This window comes from Myotis myotis, unplaced genomic scaffold (genome assembly GCF_014108235.1).
Source record: "Myotis myotis isolate mMyoMyo1 unplaced genomic scaffold, mMyoMyo1.p scaffold_m19_p_20, whole genome shotgun sequence".
Classification (NCBI taxonomy): Eukaryota; Metazoa; Chordata; class Mammalia; order Chiroptera; family Vespertilionidae; genus Myotis; species Myotis myotis.
The window spans coordinates 8788610-8802473 of record NW_023416325.1 but is presented as its reverse complement, the minus strand read 5'-3'; the positions used below and the strand labels follow the sequence as shown (position 1 = coordinate 8802473).

General features: G+C 45.6%; 1 protein-coding gene across 2 annotated transcripts in view; it reads left to right on the top strand.

Annotated features, from left to right (window-relative positions):
- Positions 1 to 13327, top strand: part of FLI1 (Fli-1 proto-oncogene, ETS transcription factor) — a 118768-nt gene extending 105441 nt beyond the window's left edge. For both annotated transcript variants that reach the window (XM_036353417.1, XM_036353416.1), the window contains 4 exons: positions 5576 to 5641; positions 7831 to 7890; positions 9785 to 9832; positions 11310 to 13327. In XM_036353417.1, the coding sequence (XP_036209310.1) occupies positions 5576 to 5641; positions 7831 to 7890; positions 9785 to 9832; positions 11310 to 11839 (704 nt within the window). In that variant the 3' untranslated portion in view covers positions 11840 to 13327. The remainder of the gene's footprint in view (positions 1 to 5575; positions 5642 to 7830; positions 7891 to 9784; positions 9833 to 11309) is intronic.
- Positions 13328 to 13864: the final 537 nt, after the last annotated feature.

Sequence of the window (13864 nt, the reverse complement as noted above, 5' to 3'; positions counted from 1 at the left end):
AGACTTCTGAGGCCCGTTTGAAAGCTTCCCACAGAAACTGAGCTAACACTGGATTGTCTATGAGATGGCTGTGCCCAGACAAGGCCTCCCCTTCCAGCTGGGCTTCCAGAAACAAGTCTCCACGCTCAGGTTTCTCTCCCCAGGAGGCTCCCCTGGAATCTAAGAGGCCATCTAGTGTCACCGGAGCCACGTCGAGCGTCACATGATGGAGATGCTGTTCGGGCCATTGTGTGCGGGAGGCGGAGTTCCCCACGGTGCCTGGCGGTGCCCACATTCTCCACAACAGCGCTCTGGTCTCTGCCTGCTGTGGCCGACATTGACCTCAGGACTGCCTGAAACCACAAACGCTAGGCAAAGCCCTTTTGGTGACTCGTCTGGGCAGTCATCACAATATTTGTCATCTACGCAGCCAGGTGGCAGCAGCCTTCACCCAAGTCAAAAGTGGGTTTGTCAGAGGCGGGTGTGCTTTTGTGCTGACAGAGCAGGCTGCCACCACACACCAGCCCGGACTGTCAACCATCTGCTGGTTGCCGTCGGTCACACCGTGCCCTTGGCTGCTCCCTACGCTCTGTCTCCAGAAGCCAGTCCCCAGGAAGCAGACAGCAGGCATTGTATGCGAGGGTGGGGGCTGGTGCCCACTCAGGTGGCTCTGTGGACCAGCACACCCACCTGGGGACCCGCCACACCCGATGGCAGCCAGCCGGGGTCAGGGAGGCCTGACACAGCCACAGGTAGTGTTTGCGCAGGAACGCCAGGCGCTGGTTTGGCGCCCTGGGCCAAGCCTTCTCATGTTGGTTCTAGACATAGTTCTGCTTGTGCATCCGGGACCAGAACTGACCACGCTGTTCAGTGTTCACTTGCACGACAGTTAGTAGAAGAAAAACAAGCTCTCCTTTCAACAATGACATTGAAAATGTATCAAGTAAAAAGCTGGCCACTTCAATAACTGGCTTCTAGTCCCTGACTTCCCTGTGGGGACAGATTTTAACCGGTGCCTGTAGCAGACGGGCTGTTGTCCATTACTCTCAGAGGTTAGCAGAGTCCCCTGGAAACGGCTCAGTGGGGAGAAGGAAGGGTAGGCCCCTTGAATTCTCTTTATCCAGTTAAATAGTAAACGTAAGAGGAAATGTGGATGTTTAGCAAGAAAGAAAATATGGCCCATCTATTCATTCAACAAATATCTACTGTGCACTTGCTGGGCTGGGCACTATTCTAGGTGCTTGATAATGTCAGAGAACAGAAGAAAGGTATTCAGGTGGGAGATGCAGACAATAAACAATAAACATGAATTATTGATTAAGTTCAGTGATCAATGGAAAACTAAGAAGTAGAACATAGGAAGCTCGAGGGGAGGAAAGGGGAGGGGGAAGTTATGTGTGTTTGGTAGGACTGGCGAACATGTTTGTGGGTCTTCTGAACGTCCTTTCAGTTTATAATACCGATGCAAATAATATCATTAATTGCTGACATTTTCCACGTCTGACTTGGTGCTAGGCCCCGTGCCAGGTGTTTGCTTGGATATCTCATTCAATCTGCAAGGCAGCCTGGGTTCTTAGACCTCCCAGGCAGAACGCCAGCTCTTGGTTCTTGGCATTGCCCTCCTCCGTCCTCATGCTCTGTCTCTGCACTAGGGCTTCCTCCAGAAATACTGGCTTTCATTTCAAACTAACATGTAGTGGATGTCCCCACAAAGCCCTGTGCCACAGAGGCATTGGTTAAACTCCTCAGTGAAGAAGCTGGGGGTCCTTTGTAGATTCAGGAGCCAGGAGCAGGACTTTCCATCAAATAGTTGGGGGCGAAAAAGCAATGGGAGGGAGACTTGTGGTGTTTGTTGCTCAGATGCACACATGGCTCCCAGACCCTACGCTAGAGACACCAGCCTCCGAATGGCCATTGCTATTGACTGCTCTGTTAGCTTTGCTGTGAGAACACAGTCCAGGCTGATGGCTGGTGGCCTCTGATTCGGTTGATTCATTTTTTACCCACTAGAGGACTTCGTGTTGGTTGGGACCTCCATCGTCCCCTCAGCCAGGCTTCCCCCATCCCCCCTCCCACCACCTCCAGTCCCAGGTGTGCCTGTGGGAGGATCATGACCTACAGCTCTGCAGCCCCAAGGCCCTGAGACACCACAGCCAAGATGGGCTGCCAGACACTTCCTGATAAGGCACCAACTTCAGCCTTGACCGGGCAATTAGAGTTACGGAAGAACCTAGCCATCACCTCCCACTGTCCATTATGGGGAATTAGTCCACGCATTTTGTAGCTGTTGCATGTCTGCTCTGTCCCTGGAGTTAGAATAAAAAAAAAAAAATAGGAGGAAAATTTGGTAAGAGAGTGAAAAGGGAGTAACCAAAGAACTTATGTGCATATGTGCATAGCCCATGGCCACAGACAATAGTGAGGTGAAGGCCTGGGGTTAGGGAATGGTTGGAGGGGGTCACTGGCAGGGAAAAGGGAGACATGGGTAATACTTTCAACAATAAAGATAATTTTTTTAAAAAAGGAGTCAATGGTAGTGATAGACATAACCATAATTTGGGCTTAAAAAAAATGGTTCCGAATATAACATGGCTGTCATAGAGGATGCCTTCAGTAAATGAATGAATGAGCAGAAAAACCGATTAGAAAACTTTGAGACAGATCTTATCAGTGCAGTAAGTCAGGAGGCAAGTCAGGACTTCAGATAACACACACCGATTCCTGGAACTTAATGATTTGGTTTTTTCTTTTTGCATGAATCTGTCACTTTCTATTCCACTTTCTGTTCTGTTCCTACTCAATTCACATCCTTCCCCCAGGCGCTCTCCCATCCTACACACCACCACAAACCTCGTCCTCCACCACCCCCTGTTTTCATGGCATTGCCGCCTGCCCATAACAACTCTGGGCTTCCACTGCCTGCACCCCAAGGTCATTAAACTTGCCTGCTGCCATCAACATGGCCTTGAACATGCCCTTGGCCCCCTCTTCTAGCCCTCTTATCCTACCCGTTCCTCTAATTCAGTCCTGCAGCTGCCTCTAATGGTTGTCCCCAGACATCACTTGTATACCCCATTACCCGATTCTGCCCTATGTCTGTCTGCATTGCTCACTCTCTTCTCTCCAAGGAGGTCTCGCTCAGTTCAGATGACGCCAATGACACTCTCCTTTCCCTCCTTAGCCTCCAGTAGCCTCAATGTCCCCACCACTCCTGTGGTCCATTACCCATCATTCCTCACAATCATAGTTATCTTCTCATAGTCAAATGCAAGGACAGAGAACATGTTTCATATTACTTAATATCCACTCTGTGACCAACCACTCAGTACATGGCAGAAGTCACTCCACAGTAAATCACTGCAGGCCTACCCAGCATCCCCACCACAGAAAAATCTTTGAACCCCACCTTTCCTTTGGCTTATACCAGCTTTGCACACACTCGGCAGACCCCCATAGGACAGCCCCAAAAAATGCCCACGAGGGCCGTCAACCGCATTCCAAGCCTGTAAACAAGTTAGGTTTTTCATTTGCTTTTGTTCTATTTTGTTTTTAGGCAAGCAGAGGCATCTGCTTGCAGGAGGAATTGTGAAAAAAAAAAAAAAAGTAAAGTGAAAATAAAAGCAGACCACGTAAATGAGTTGAGCCTTGTCTCCTTTTGTCCCCTTCCCTGCTCTCTCTCCCCACCCCCACCCCCTCACTTTCTGTTTTGCTTTTCATGCCAGTTGCTAAATACTGTAATTTCAAAACTGCACTGGCTTTTCCAGAACCGGGAGGAATGTGCACTCGCACGTGGATTTTTCCACAAGAACATTCTCCCTGTCTTTCGGCTCTTCTTCGCCAGAAACAACTAGAACAGACGATCAGATGCGCCCGTCCATCTTCGCGGTGCTTATTCTAATTCGTTAGAGGCTCAGAAGGGGCGGAGGGGATGGTTTGTGTTTCAGTCTGTCAGGCTGTTGTTTGATGAGGTTTGCACACCATTTGTTCGGATGGTTTTCATGGTTTCTTTGTTGTTCATGGAAAGACTTTGAAAGTCATCATTCTGTGTCCTCAAGCTCTTCTGCCATGCCTGCTCCGTGTCGCCACGGGACTGACACCAGGAGGAAAGAAAAGGGATGTTTCCAGCCAGTGGAGCGGCTTCTGAGCACAGCTCTGGAGGCGTGTGGGAGAGGGTGGGGTCACAGATGTCCGGGTTCAATGGAGTAGTTCCCATGGCGATTTGGAAACAAGGCCCTAGTCATTCCCAGGCGAGGCATCGCTCCTTCCCCTCATTTCTTGTTCCCACCCCTATTCTAGCCACACCTCTGGCCTTTGTTCTTTCTCTGTGGTCATCAGGCCTAGCCCTCTCCACTCTCAAGAGGAAAACATGAGAGCCCTGGCAGGTTTGGCTCGTTGGCCTGTGAACTGAAGGGTCCCAGGTTCGATTCCGGTCAAGGGCACATACCTCAGTTGCAGGTACGAACCCTAGCCCTGGTCGGGGAACAGGCAGGAGACAACCAATCAATGTGTCTCTCACCTCGATGTTTCTCTGTCTCTTTCCCTCCCTCACACTCTCTCAAAAGTCAATGGAAAAATATCCTCGGGTAAGGATTAACAACAACAAAAAAAAAAAAGAAAGAAAGAAAGAAAAGACAAACATGAGGGCCTAGGTGAGCCTGGGGTGTCCTGAGGAAGGGCTGGAGCGGGCCACCTGAGAGGTCATGGGCCTGGGCTTTGAGACACTCTTCCCTTGGAGTCTTGAATCTGGACGCTGCCCATCTCTTCAGAGCCACTATAGACATGTTTTCTTTCTATTTATATTTGCAGAAAGTTTTGTAAGACGTCTCACATATGTCTAGCATTTGATCATCACCTGTCTTAGTCCGTGGGGACTGCTCTAACAAAGTACCATAGAGTGAGTGATATATAAACAACAGAAATTTCTTTCCCACGTGTCTGGGGGCTAGGAATCTGAGATCAGAGTGCCAATGTGATCAGTTTCTGGCCAGGGCCTCTTCTGGGTTGTAGGTTGCCGACTTCCCATTGCATCCTCACGCAGCAGGAAGTGGGCAAGCTAGCTCTATAACCTCTTCTTACCAGGCCACTCACTAATCCTTTTCCTCAGGGCTCCACCCTCAGGAACTGATTCACCTCCCAACAACCCCACCTCCTGATACCATCACATCAGGGATTGGGTATTAACCTATGAATTTGGGGGAGAACACACACATTCACTTCATAACATTAGTCCTACCCTACAAGGTAGATAAATCAGGTAAATTTTAAGTTTCATATTAAAGAAGGTTGAATGCAGGAATATATTGTGATTCATCCAAGGCCTCAGGACAAGTAATGTTGGGGACAGAACTTGAACCAATCTGCTAACTTCAAATTCAGGGTTCTTCTGTTACTTTGGCTCCCAATCAGAATCTTCATGCTCCTTCCACTCACCCTACCTTTCCCCCAGGGCGAGGGCACACTGCTGGAATTTAGTGGTGTCTGAAAAGTGATTGCTGAATTAAATGTAATATCTCCTGATTGCTAAAAGAGCATCTTCACTCAATCTTTCTGCAAAGCAGGAGATGCTGATGTACGATTATTTGTTATTTTTCATTAGATCCTTCTTACGACTCAGTCAGGAGAGGAGGGTGGAGCAATAACATGAATTCTGGCCTCAACAAAAGTAAGTACATGTCACCCTGTCTTTGGGGGGAAAACATTTTTCCAAGGATGGGTGGAGAGCGGGGTCATGAGATAAAAAAGGAGAAGAGTGAGCATTTGTCTTCCTGTTTGTTGAGTGGACATCAAAATCAATTGCCAATTTAGGGCCTGTCAGTGATACCGGTTCCTTAAAGAGGGTTGGGGTTTCTGTTCAGAGCCTTGAGTGTGGTTTCATTCCCTTTGGTTTGAGAACTGTTAAAGGCAGAAGGCTTCTCAGGACAAGGTTCTATGTGAACATATAGTCACTGGATTTGGATTCTGTCATTTAAGTGATGATAATGACCCTCCATGACTTTGCTGCTCAAACTGTTGAAGCTCAGTCACATCAAGGTCACTGTCCCCGTTTCATGAGGGGCTGAGATGAAGGATAACCTGGTGAGGAGATGGAAGGGGTCTGAGACATCAGTTGGAGATGAAGTCTGACCCAAAACCTCCCATGAAGTGGGGGGAGGGAGAAGAGAAGGACTCAGACTCCTGAGTCTGAAGGACCAGAATGTGTCCCTCTTGCTACCTGTAGGGAGTAAAATATCAAGCACATGAATGGATGCTGAAGGGAATTATTTCAAGAAAGAAGTTGGGATCAACCAAAGGACTTATATGCAAGCATATAGGCCTAATCAATGGACATGGACAACGGGGGGGAGAGGGCATGAGCGGGGGGGGGGGGGGGGGTAGAGGGTAACGTGGGGACAAGGACACATATGTAATATCTTAATCAATAAAAAATATATTTAAAAAAAATAAATAAATAAATACTAAGTTAATATTTAAAAAAAAAAAAGAAAGAAAGAAGTTGGGGTTACAAATGTATGCCCCAATAACCAATCAATAACCAAGATCCCTTTCAATGATAAGTGTGATTATTTGTTTACTCTGTGCCCAGCACCTGGCACATTGGGGTTCACAAAGATGAGTCGAGCTCAGAACAGCTGGGGAGGGGGTCTTTACTCTTCACTCTCCACACATCACCCTTTATCAGTGGACGTGGCACCATCTGAGCTGGCTCTAGAGCGGTGATGGCGAACCTATGACACGCGTGTCAGAGGTGACACGCGAACTCATTTTTTTGGTTGATTTTTCTTTGTTAAATGGCATTTAAATATGCCATTAAAATAAATATCAAAAATATAAGTCTTTGTTTTACTATGGTTGCACATATCAAAAAATTTCTCTATGTGACACGGCACCAGAGTTAAGTTAGGGTTTTTCAAAATGCTGGCACGCCGAGCTCAAAAGGTTCGCCATCACTGGCCTAGAGAGAGAAGAAGGATTTGGACCTGCAGTGATGGGGGAGACAGAACCTCCTAGAAGCGGGGGCCAGGGAAAGACATCAAAGCTGATGTGTCTGACAGTCGGGGAGGACTCTGGGTTCCTGGAGCTTGGGATGTGTGAAGGGAAAGAAGTCTGGGAAGGTAAGGAAGGGGGCATGAAGGACACCTAGAAGACAGACCTAATTCTGTAGTCAATGAGGAGTCACTGAGGTTTTTAGACAGAGAGTGCAATGGTTTAGGGAGATTAAACCGGCTAAATAGCACGAGATGGGTCAGTGGGAAGAGCGAGGAGTGATGAAGATACCAATCAGACTGAGCCTCAGGCCATGCAAACAGCGCAGATCTAAAATGGGTATAACAGGAACGGGGAGGGTCATGGGAGATGCCATGGAGGAAGCTCAGGAAATGGTAAACACAGGAAGCAGGTGATCTTCGCTCAAACATCCCCTTCCCTTTAAGGACCTCTCTACATTTTCTGTTTTTACAATGAAACCCACAGCCCCAGTACCATCAGCCGTGCTATCCCAGGCGTTTATAGTTGTTTACCACTGTCTGCACCATTAACCTCTAAGTTCTACCGGAAGCTGTTGCTTCATGGCTGAACCTCTAGCATCAAGAATGGGCCAGCGCACAGTAGAGTCTAGATAAATAGCTATAAGATAAAGTGAGTTGATGAATGAGTAGAGAGTGAATGAGTGAGTGACTATGTGAGTGAGTGAATGAATGAGTGAGTGAATGAGTGAGTGAATGAGTGAGTGAGTGAGTGAGTGAGTGAGTGAGAAAGCAGCTTTCTCCTCCTCTGGAGGGCATTTGACAAGATGTTTCTCTCCCCTTCGGGGGCGTGGCCCCACTGACCGGATTTCCTCTTCTCTTGCCGTAGGTCCTCCCCTGGCAGGAGCACAAACAATGAGTAAGAATACTGAACAGCGGCCCCAACCAGGTACCTGTCCACGATGTGTAACCCTCCTCCTCTGCTTCTCACGCAGCCATTGGTTCCAAGTGGCCACCTGAGGAGGATTTAAACAATGTGCTGTGTGTGTCATCACTTTTCCACGTAGGGTCTCTGTTTGACTCCGTAACAGATCTGAGAGTCGATACCCGGCACTGGAATCAGGTTGTTGAATGTCAGAGGCGAAAGGCATATTAAAGAGAAAGTCTTCCAATGCCTCATTTTGTAAAATAAAGAGACTGAGACCCAGAGGAGCAGTGATTTGCTAAAAGCCACAGAGCTCATTGACGAGAGCTACCCTGTTCCAAGTACTCTCCAAACCGTTCCTGTTTCACCAACCTTGCTTTCAAAACACCTCCTTCCTGTGATGGATCTACTTAACAATTTAGGCAGGGGAACTTTAAAAACCATGGAATTGGAGACTTTTATCATTAGAAAGGAATTTAGAGACATCCAGGTCTATAAATCCTTCTGTAACATCTCAGTCTTATGATTGCCCCACCTCTACTTGAATACTTCTAGCAACAGGGAGTTCACTACCTAGCTGGGCTCAATTCCACTATTGGAGCCAAAGTCCCCTCCTTCTAACTTTCATTCAAGTTTCCTAGTTTACCCTCTGTAGAAATCCTCCTCCTATTCTATATGAAGATCCCTCATATAACTGAAGGCGGCTCTTGTGCCCACCCCCAAGGCTAGCCGTGTCTTCTTGCTGTGACACAGACAAGATTAAGGTTTGAATAAGCCATTTGCTTTGAGATGGGCAAACACTGTTTCCATCTCCACTGAAGACAGAGCAATAGAAAGTTGACTTAAAGATTCATCAGGAAAGTTTAGAAACACAAGACAGGGGATTTGACATAAAAGATTCAAAGAATCCCTAACAACAACAAAAATCAGATGTGACCTGCCCAAAAAATGCTTGTTGTCATACGGTGTGGATAGAAAAGGGTAGGCTAAATGGCCATAAGGACTCTTCAAAGTTAATTTTGTGGGCCTAAGCAGAAACCCCAAAATCATGTTGATTTTTTAAAATTGCAATTATAACCATAAAAATAGCAAAATTGCACCAAACATTTAACAACGTGGTCAAGTTGTAATCAAGCTCTCTTCCAGGATTTCCCCTGAAAAAGGAGACAAACCTCACGTAAAACCAATATTGCAAAGATTTTTTTATAGCTAATCACATACATGCTAAGTAAACTGAGAGACAAGGACAGCCACTTTATACTTCAAATACAAATTCTGGTTAGTGTTGGCATTTCCGAGCTTAAAATCACAGAATGCTGTACTGGAAGGGAACTGGGGGATCCAGTAGCCCAACCCACTCATTTTGCGGATGAGAAAACTAATACCCGAAGATGGTCCAATGTTTCCTTAGTTTATAACATAGCTGGGGCTAGAAACCGGCTGCTTGATTTTTGGGGCGTATATTTTATGCCTCCTCAGAAAAGCAGAGGTGTGTAAAGTTGTTAGTAATGGGTAGAGCTATTAAAGACCACTAACTGTTAGATCTTCAAGCCCATTTAATGAACCACGTTCACCTTATTCGTTTTGATGAAATCTATAGCCACCTCCTTTCCAAATGGTTGTATTACTCTGTTTTAGATAATAGCAGCATTAGCTACAAACTTTAGACACCAAATATGAAAAAAAATATAATGCTGTTACTTTTCCATGTTGTTTCTATAAATACTGGGATGAATCCTGTGATCAAGATCTTTGGGGTCTGCAAACATAAAAACAAAAAACAGTCAAGTTTTCTGAAATCAGACTTTTCTATGATAGTGAAATAAAAGTACAGAACCTTGAGGTATTCTTATTGTTGATGCTGTTATTCTTATATTTTTAATAACATTGAAGCAAATCTCCTTTTTTGTCTCCTTAGATCCATATCAGATCCTGGGCCCAACCAGCAGTCGCCTAGCCAACCCTGGTGAGTTGACTTTGACCTGCAGGATTTTCTTTCTAGAATGTTCCATAGCTATGTGAGATCACAGAGACCTCTGTCCGAAGTTCAGACACCTGACTGGGGAGTAACATGTACTTCTTTCCTTGAAACGTTCAGCACCGGTTTCTCTAGTGTACCAGTGAGGTCGGGGCGGGTTCTTTGGTGGCAATAATGTCCATTAGCCTAGGATGTTTCTAGAAAGCAAGTGTGTTAGCACTGCACACCTGCAATGAGCCTTAGCTTAGTTATAAGTGGCACAGGGAGAGGTTCCAGGAGGGAAAGACAGGGTGGGAGGACACAAAGCCACTGGGCTGTCAGTTACCTGCCTCCTGTGAGGCATACGTGAATAAATATTCCAAAGGTGTTTTATTCTTTTTAAAAATATATACTTTTATTGATTTCAGAAAAGAAGGGAGAGGGAGAGAGAGATAGAAACGTCAATGATGAGAAAGAATCATTGATCAGCTGCTTCCTGCACACCCCCTACTGGGGATCGAGCCCACAACCTGGGCATGTGCCCTGACTGGGAATAGAACCGTGACCTCCTGGTGCAACCACTGAACCACATGGTCCCAGCCAAAGGTGTTTTATTCTTGATTTTAGAAAGCATTGCAAGCTATCTGGCCTTACAGAAGAGGTGTGTCCCTAAAAAGTTGTAGATGAAGTAAATTTGACAGTGTATTTTAAGGATTTATTATAAAAAGAATAACTCTAAAGTGAGTTCTAAATCAAGACCGCTGAGCATGTGAGCTGATAGGCTGGCCTAGTGCAAAAGTGAGGCCCACACCCTCCCAGCTGTGTGCACTGACACTGCGGTGTCTCCAGGCCCAGTGTTCGGTGCCTGCCCTTTCTGCCCAGGGGAAAAGAAGCCAGCCAGCTTCTTCTCCTGTTGCTTTTCTCTCGGCCCAGGTTCTTCTCTGTAGAACTTAGCCTGGGAGCTGGGAGCTAGTGCCCTGCTAAGGAGCATCCTGTTAGCTTGAAGCCTGTGCCACACCTTCTCCCTGTGCCTGACAGCAGCCTCCTGGCCCAGACTCTTACGCTGACATGAGAACCACTCCATCACTAAATATGAGAGCTGGCCAGTGATTCAGGCCTCTCCAGAAGAAGAAATTCCAAACTCTTGCCCAAAGGAGTGGCTGTGGTTTGCCCCAAATCACACAGCTAGCTCTGGGCCATCCGGCACCTCGTTACCCACAGTGCATTTCACCAGGCCTTGGAGGGAATTGCTTTAAGATCTAACTATCCTTATAACGCCCATCTCAGCAGCAAATGATAAAGCAAATCGACAATGAAAAGGAGGGGCTGCCAAGTCAATTCTGAACGTAAAAGAAAATACAGACTTGTTTTGTTTTGTTTTGTTTTGTTTTGTTTTGTTTTGTTTTACAAAGGGTGAGGGGGTCCTTGCCTTTAGGGGATTGGATTCTGACATGTCCTGTTTTCCCATTCCTCTCACCACCTGCAGGAAGCGGGCAGATCCAGCTGTGGCAATTCCTCCTCGAGCTACTCTCCGACAGTGCCAACGCCAGCTGCATCACCTGGGAGGGGACCAACGGCGAGTTCAAAATGACGGACCCCGACGAGGTGGCCAGGCGCTGGGGGGAGCGGAAAAGCAAGCCCAACATGAATTATGACAAGCTGAGCCGGGCCCTCCGATACTACTATGACAAAAACATTATGACGAAGGTGCATGGCAAAAGGTATGCCTACAAATTTGACTTCCATGGCATTGCCCAGGCACTGCAGCCACACCCAACTGAGTCGTCCATGTACAAGTACCCTTCTGATATCTCCTACATGCCTTCCTACCACGCCCATCAACAGAAGGTGAACTTTGTCCCGCCCCACCCGTCCTCCATGCCCGTCACTTCCTCCAGCTTCTTTGGAGCGGCCTCACAATACTGGACCTCCCCCACGGGCGGAATCTACCCCAACCCCAATGTCCCCCGCCATCCTAACACCCACGTGCCCTCACACTTAGGCAGCTACTACTAGAAGCTTAATCATCGGTGGTCTTCTAGCTGAAGCCCATCCCTCTCTCTCTCTGGAATACTTTGGACTCTAAAGGACATACGTGGCCTTGAGGAGAAAACAAAACTGGATGTTCTTTCTTGTTGGATAGGACCTTTGCATTTGTTCTTTTTTTAAAAAAAAAAACAAAAAACACACCCTTTTTTTATGTTGCTTCCTCTACCTTGAACAAAGAGATGTGTAATTCCATGGGCCAGTAGGCTAATGTGTATTCTCAATCTCCTTTCATCTTCTGAATGGAATATTTAGATTACTGGAATGGTTGTATCATGGTTCTATGAAAGAAACTGTAAATCGTCTTTATTATTTGTATGACCAAAGCAGTTTCTTATCCACACACGGGTCTTATCATGGACCTCGTAGGGTTCACTATGCTAAGGATTCGTGGACTTAACCAGTTAGGCTCTGGTTTGAGACTTAGTGAAAATAGAGGCAGGAAGCTTATAACCTTGTTTTAGGGAGACCGAACTCAGTGAATAGCAACTGGAACATTGGTTGTAAGGCCAGTGAAGTTTTCACCCAACTGGAACTCAAAAGAAAGAAGATGTCTGTGTATTTAAGAAGCCATGGGCATTGGAGAATTCCTCTCAATGGGCAATATGTACTAGGCTGACCATTTTCTCTAGAAATAGTCAAGATATTAACTAAGAAATGTTCATGCGAGCGCAGGCATTCCTGAAAGACAGAAAGCTAAATAACTATTTTTTTTTTTTTTTAGATAGTGACAGTGAGTCCCCGAACTTTGAAAAGTCTTAGGGATTTCTAAACACGAACAGATCCGCAGGCGCTGTGCGCTTGTCAGACCGTCAGTCCAGGGTCACCCAATCAGATGGCAACTTACTGTATAAATTATGCAGAGTTATTTTCCTATATCTCACAGTATTAAAAATAAATAATTAAAAAAATTAAGAAGAATAAGTAAACGAGTTGACCTCGGTCACAAATGCAATTTTACTATCAAATCAGTCTGTGTTATTTTTTTAAATGTAATATGTACATCTTTTGTCAATCTGTACATTTGGCCTGTTTGTACGTTTTTATAGCTGGTTTGTTGTTGTTTTTTAAAAAAAGCATAATGTGACTATTGCTGAAAAGGAAGCAGACTTTTAAGTCACTGGCTTATTAAAAGAGAAGCACTGGTTGTAGTTATTTAACAGGTGTGCACACGTTACCCAAGAAGAGCCATTGACATCTTGATGCTTTGAAATGTTTGTACATAACCGTCTACGCTGCAGTCACAACTTTGAAAGGAACAAGCAAACATTCCCTTGTGGGCACAAGGGATTTTTCTGCCCTATATATGCAATATATTTTTTAGATATTAAAATATATATAATTTTGCAGGTAATCGTTGACTTTTTTAAACTATATGAACTGTTAAGCTGACAACTGTCCATGAAGACTATGTTGTAAAATAATTTGACTAAATAAATTGTGCCTTCTTCTCTCAGACCTGAGGATGTCTTTTTCTTACTGACCCCCTCCCATAGGCCAAAGGGTTTTCCCAGGGGAAGTTTTCTATTTTCCTCTTGCACCATGAAGAATTTTACATATGTACAAACTGCATCACAGTAGAAAGTACAAAATCAGTGTGTTTTGTTCTTTTGTTGTTGTTGTTAATCCTCACCCAAGGATATTTTTCCATTGATTGTTAAAGAGAGGGAAAGACAGAGAGAAACATCGATGTGAGAGAAACACATCGATTGGTTGCCTCCTGCAGGGACGCTGACCAGGACCCAGGCCGTAGAGGAGTCTGCAACCAAGGTATGTGCTTTTGACCAGAATCGAACCCAGGACCCTTTGGGCCGCAGGCCGACACTCTATCCACTGAGCCAAACTGGCTAGGGCATATGGTTTTGATTGTTGTTTGTATTAGTCAGGGTTCTCCAGAGAAACAGAACCAGTAGGAGATGATATAGATATAAATATAGATAGATATAGATGTCTACATAGAAATACATATATAGATATATATATATAGAGAGAGAT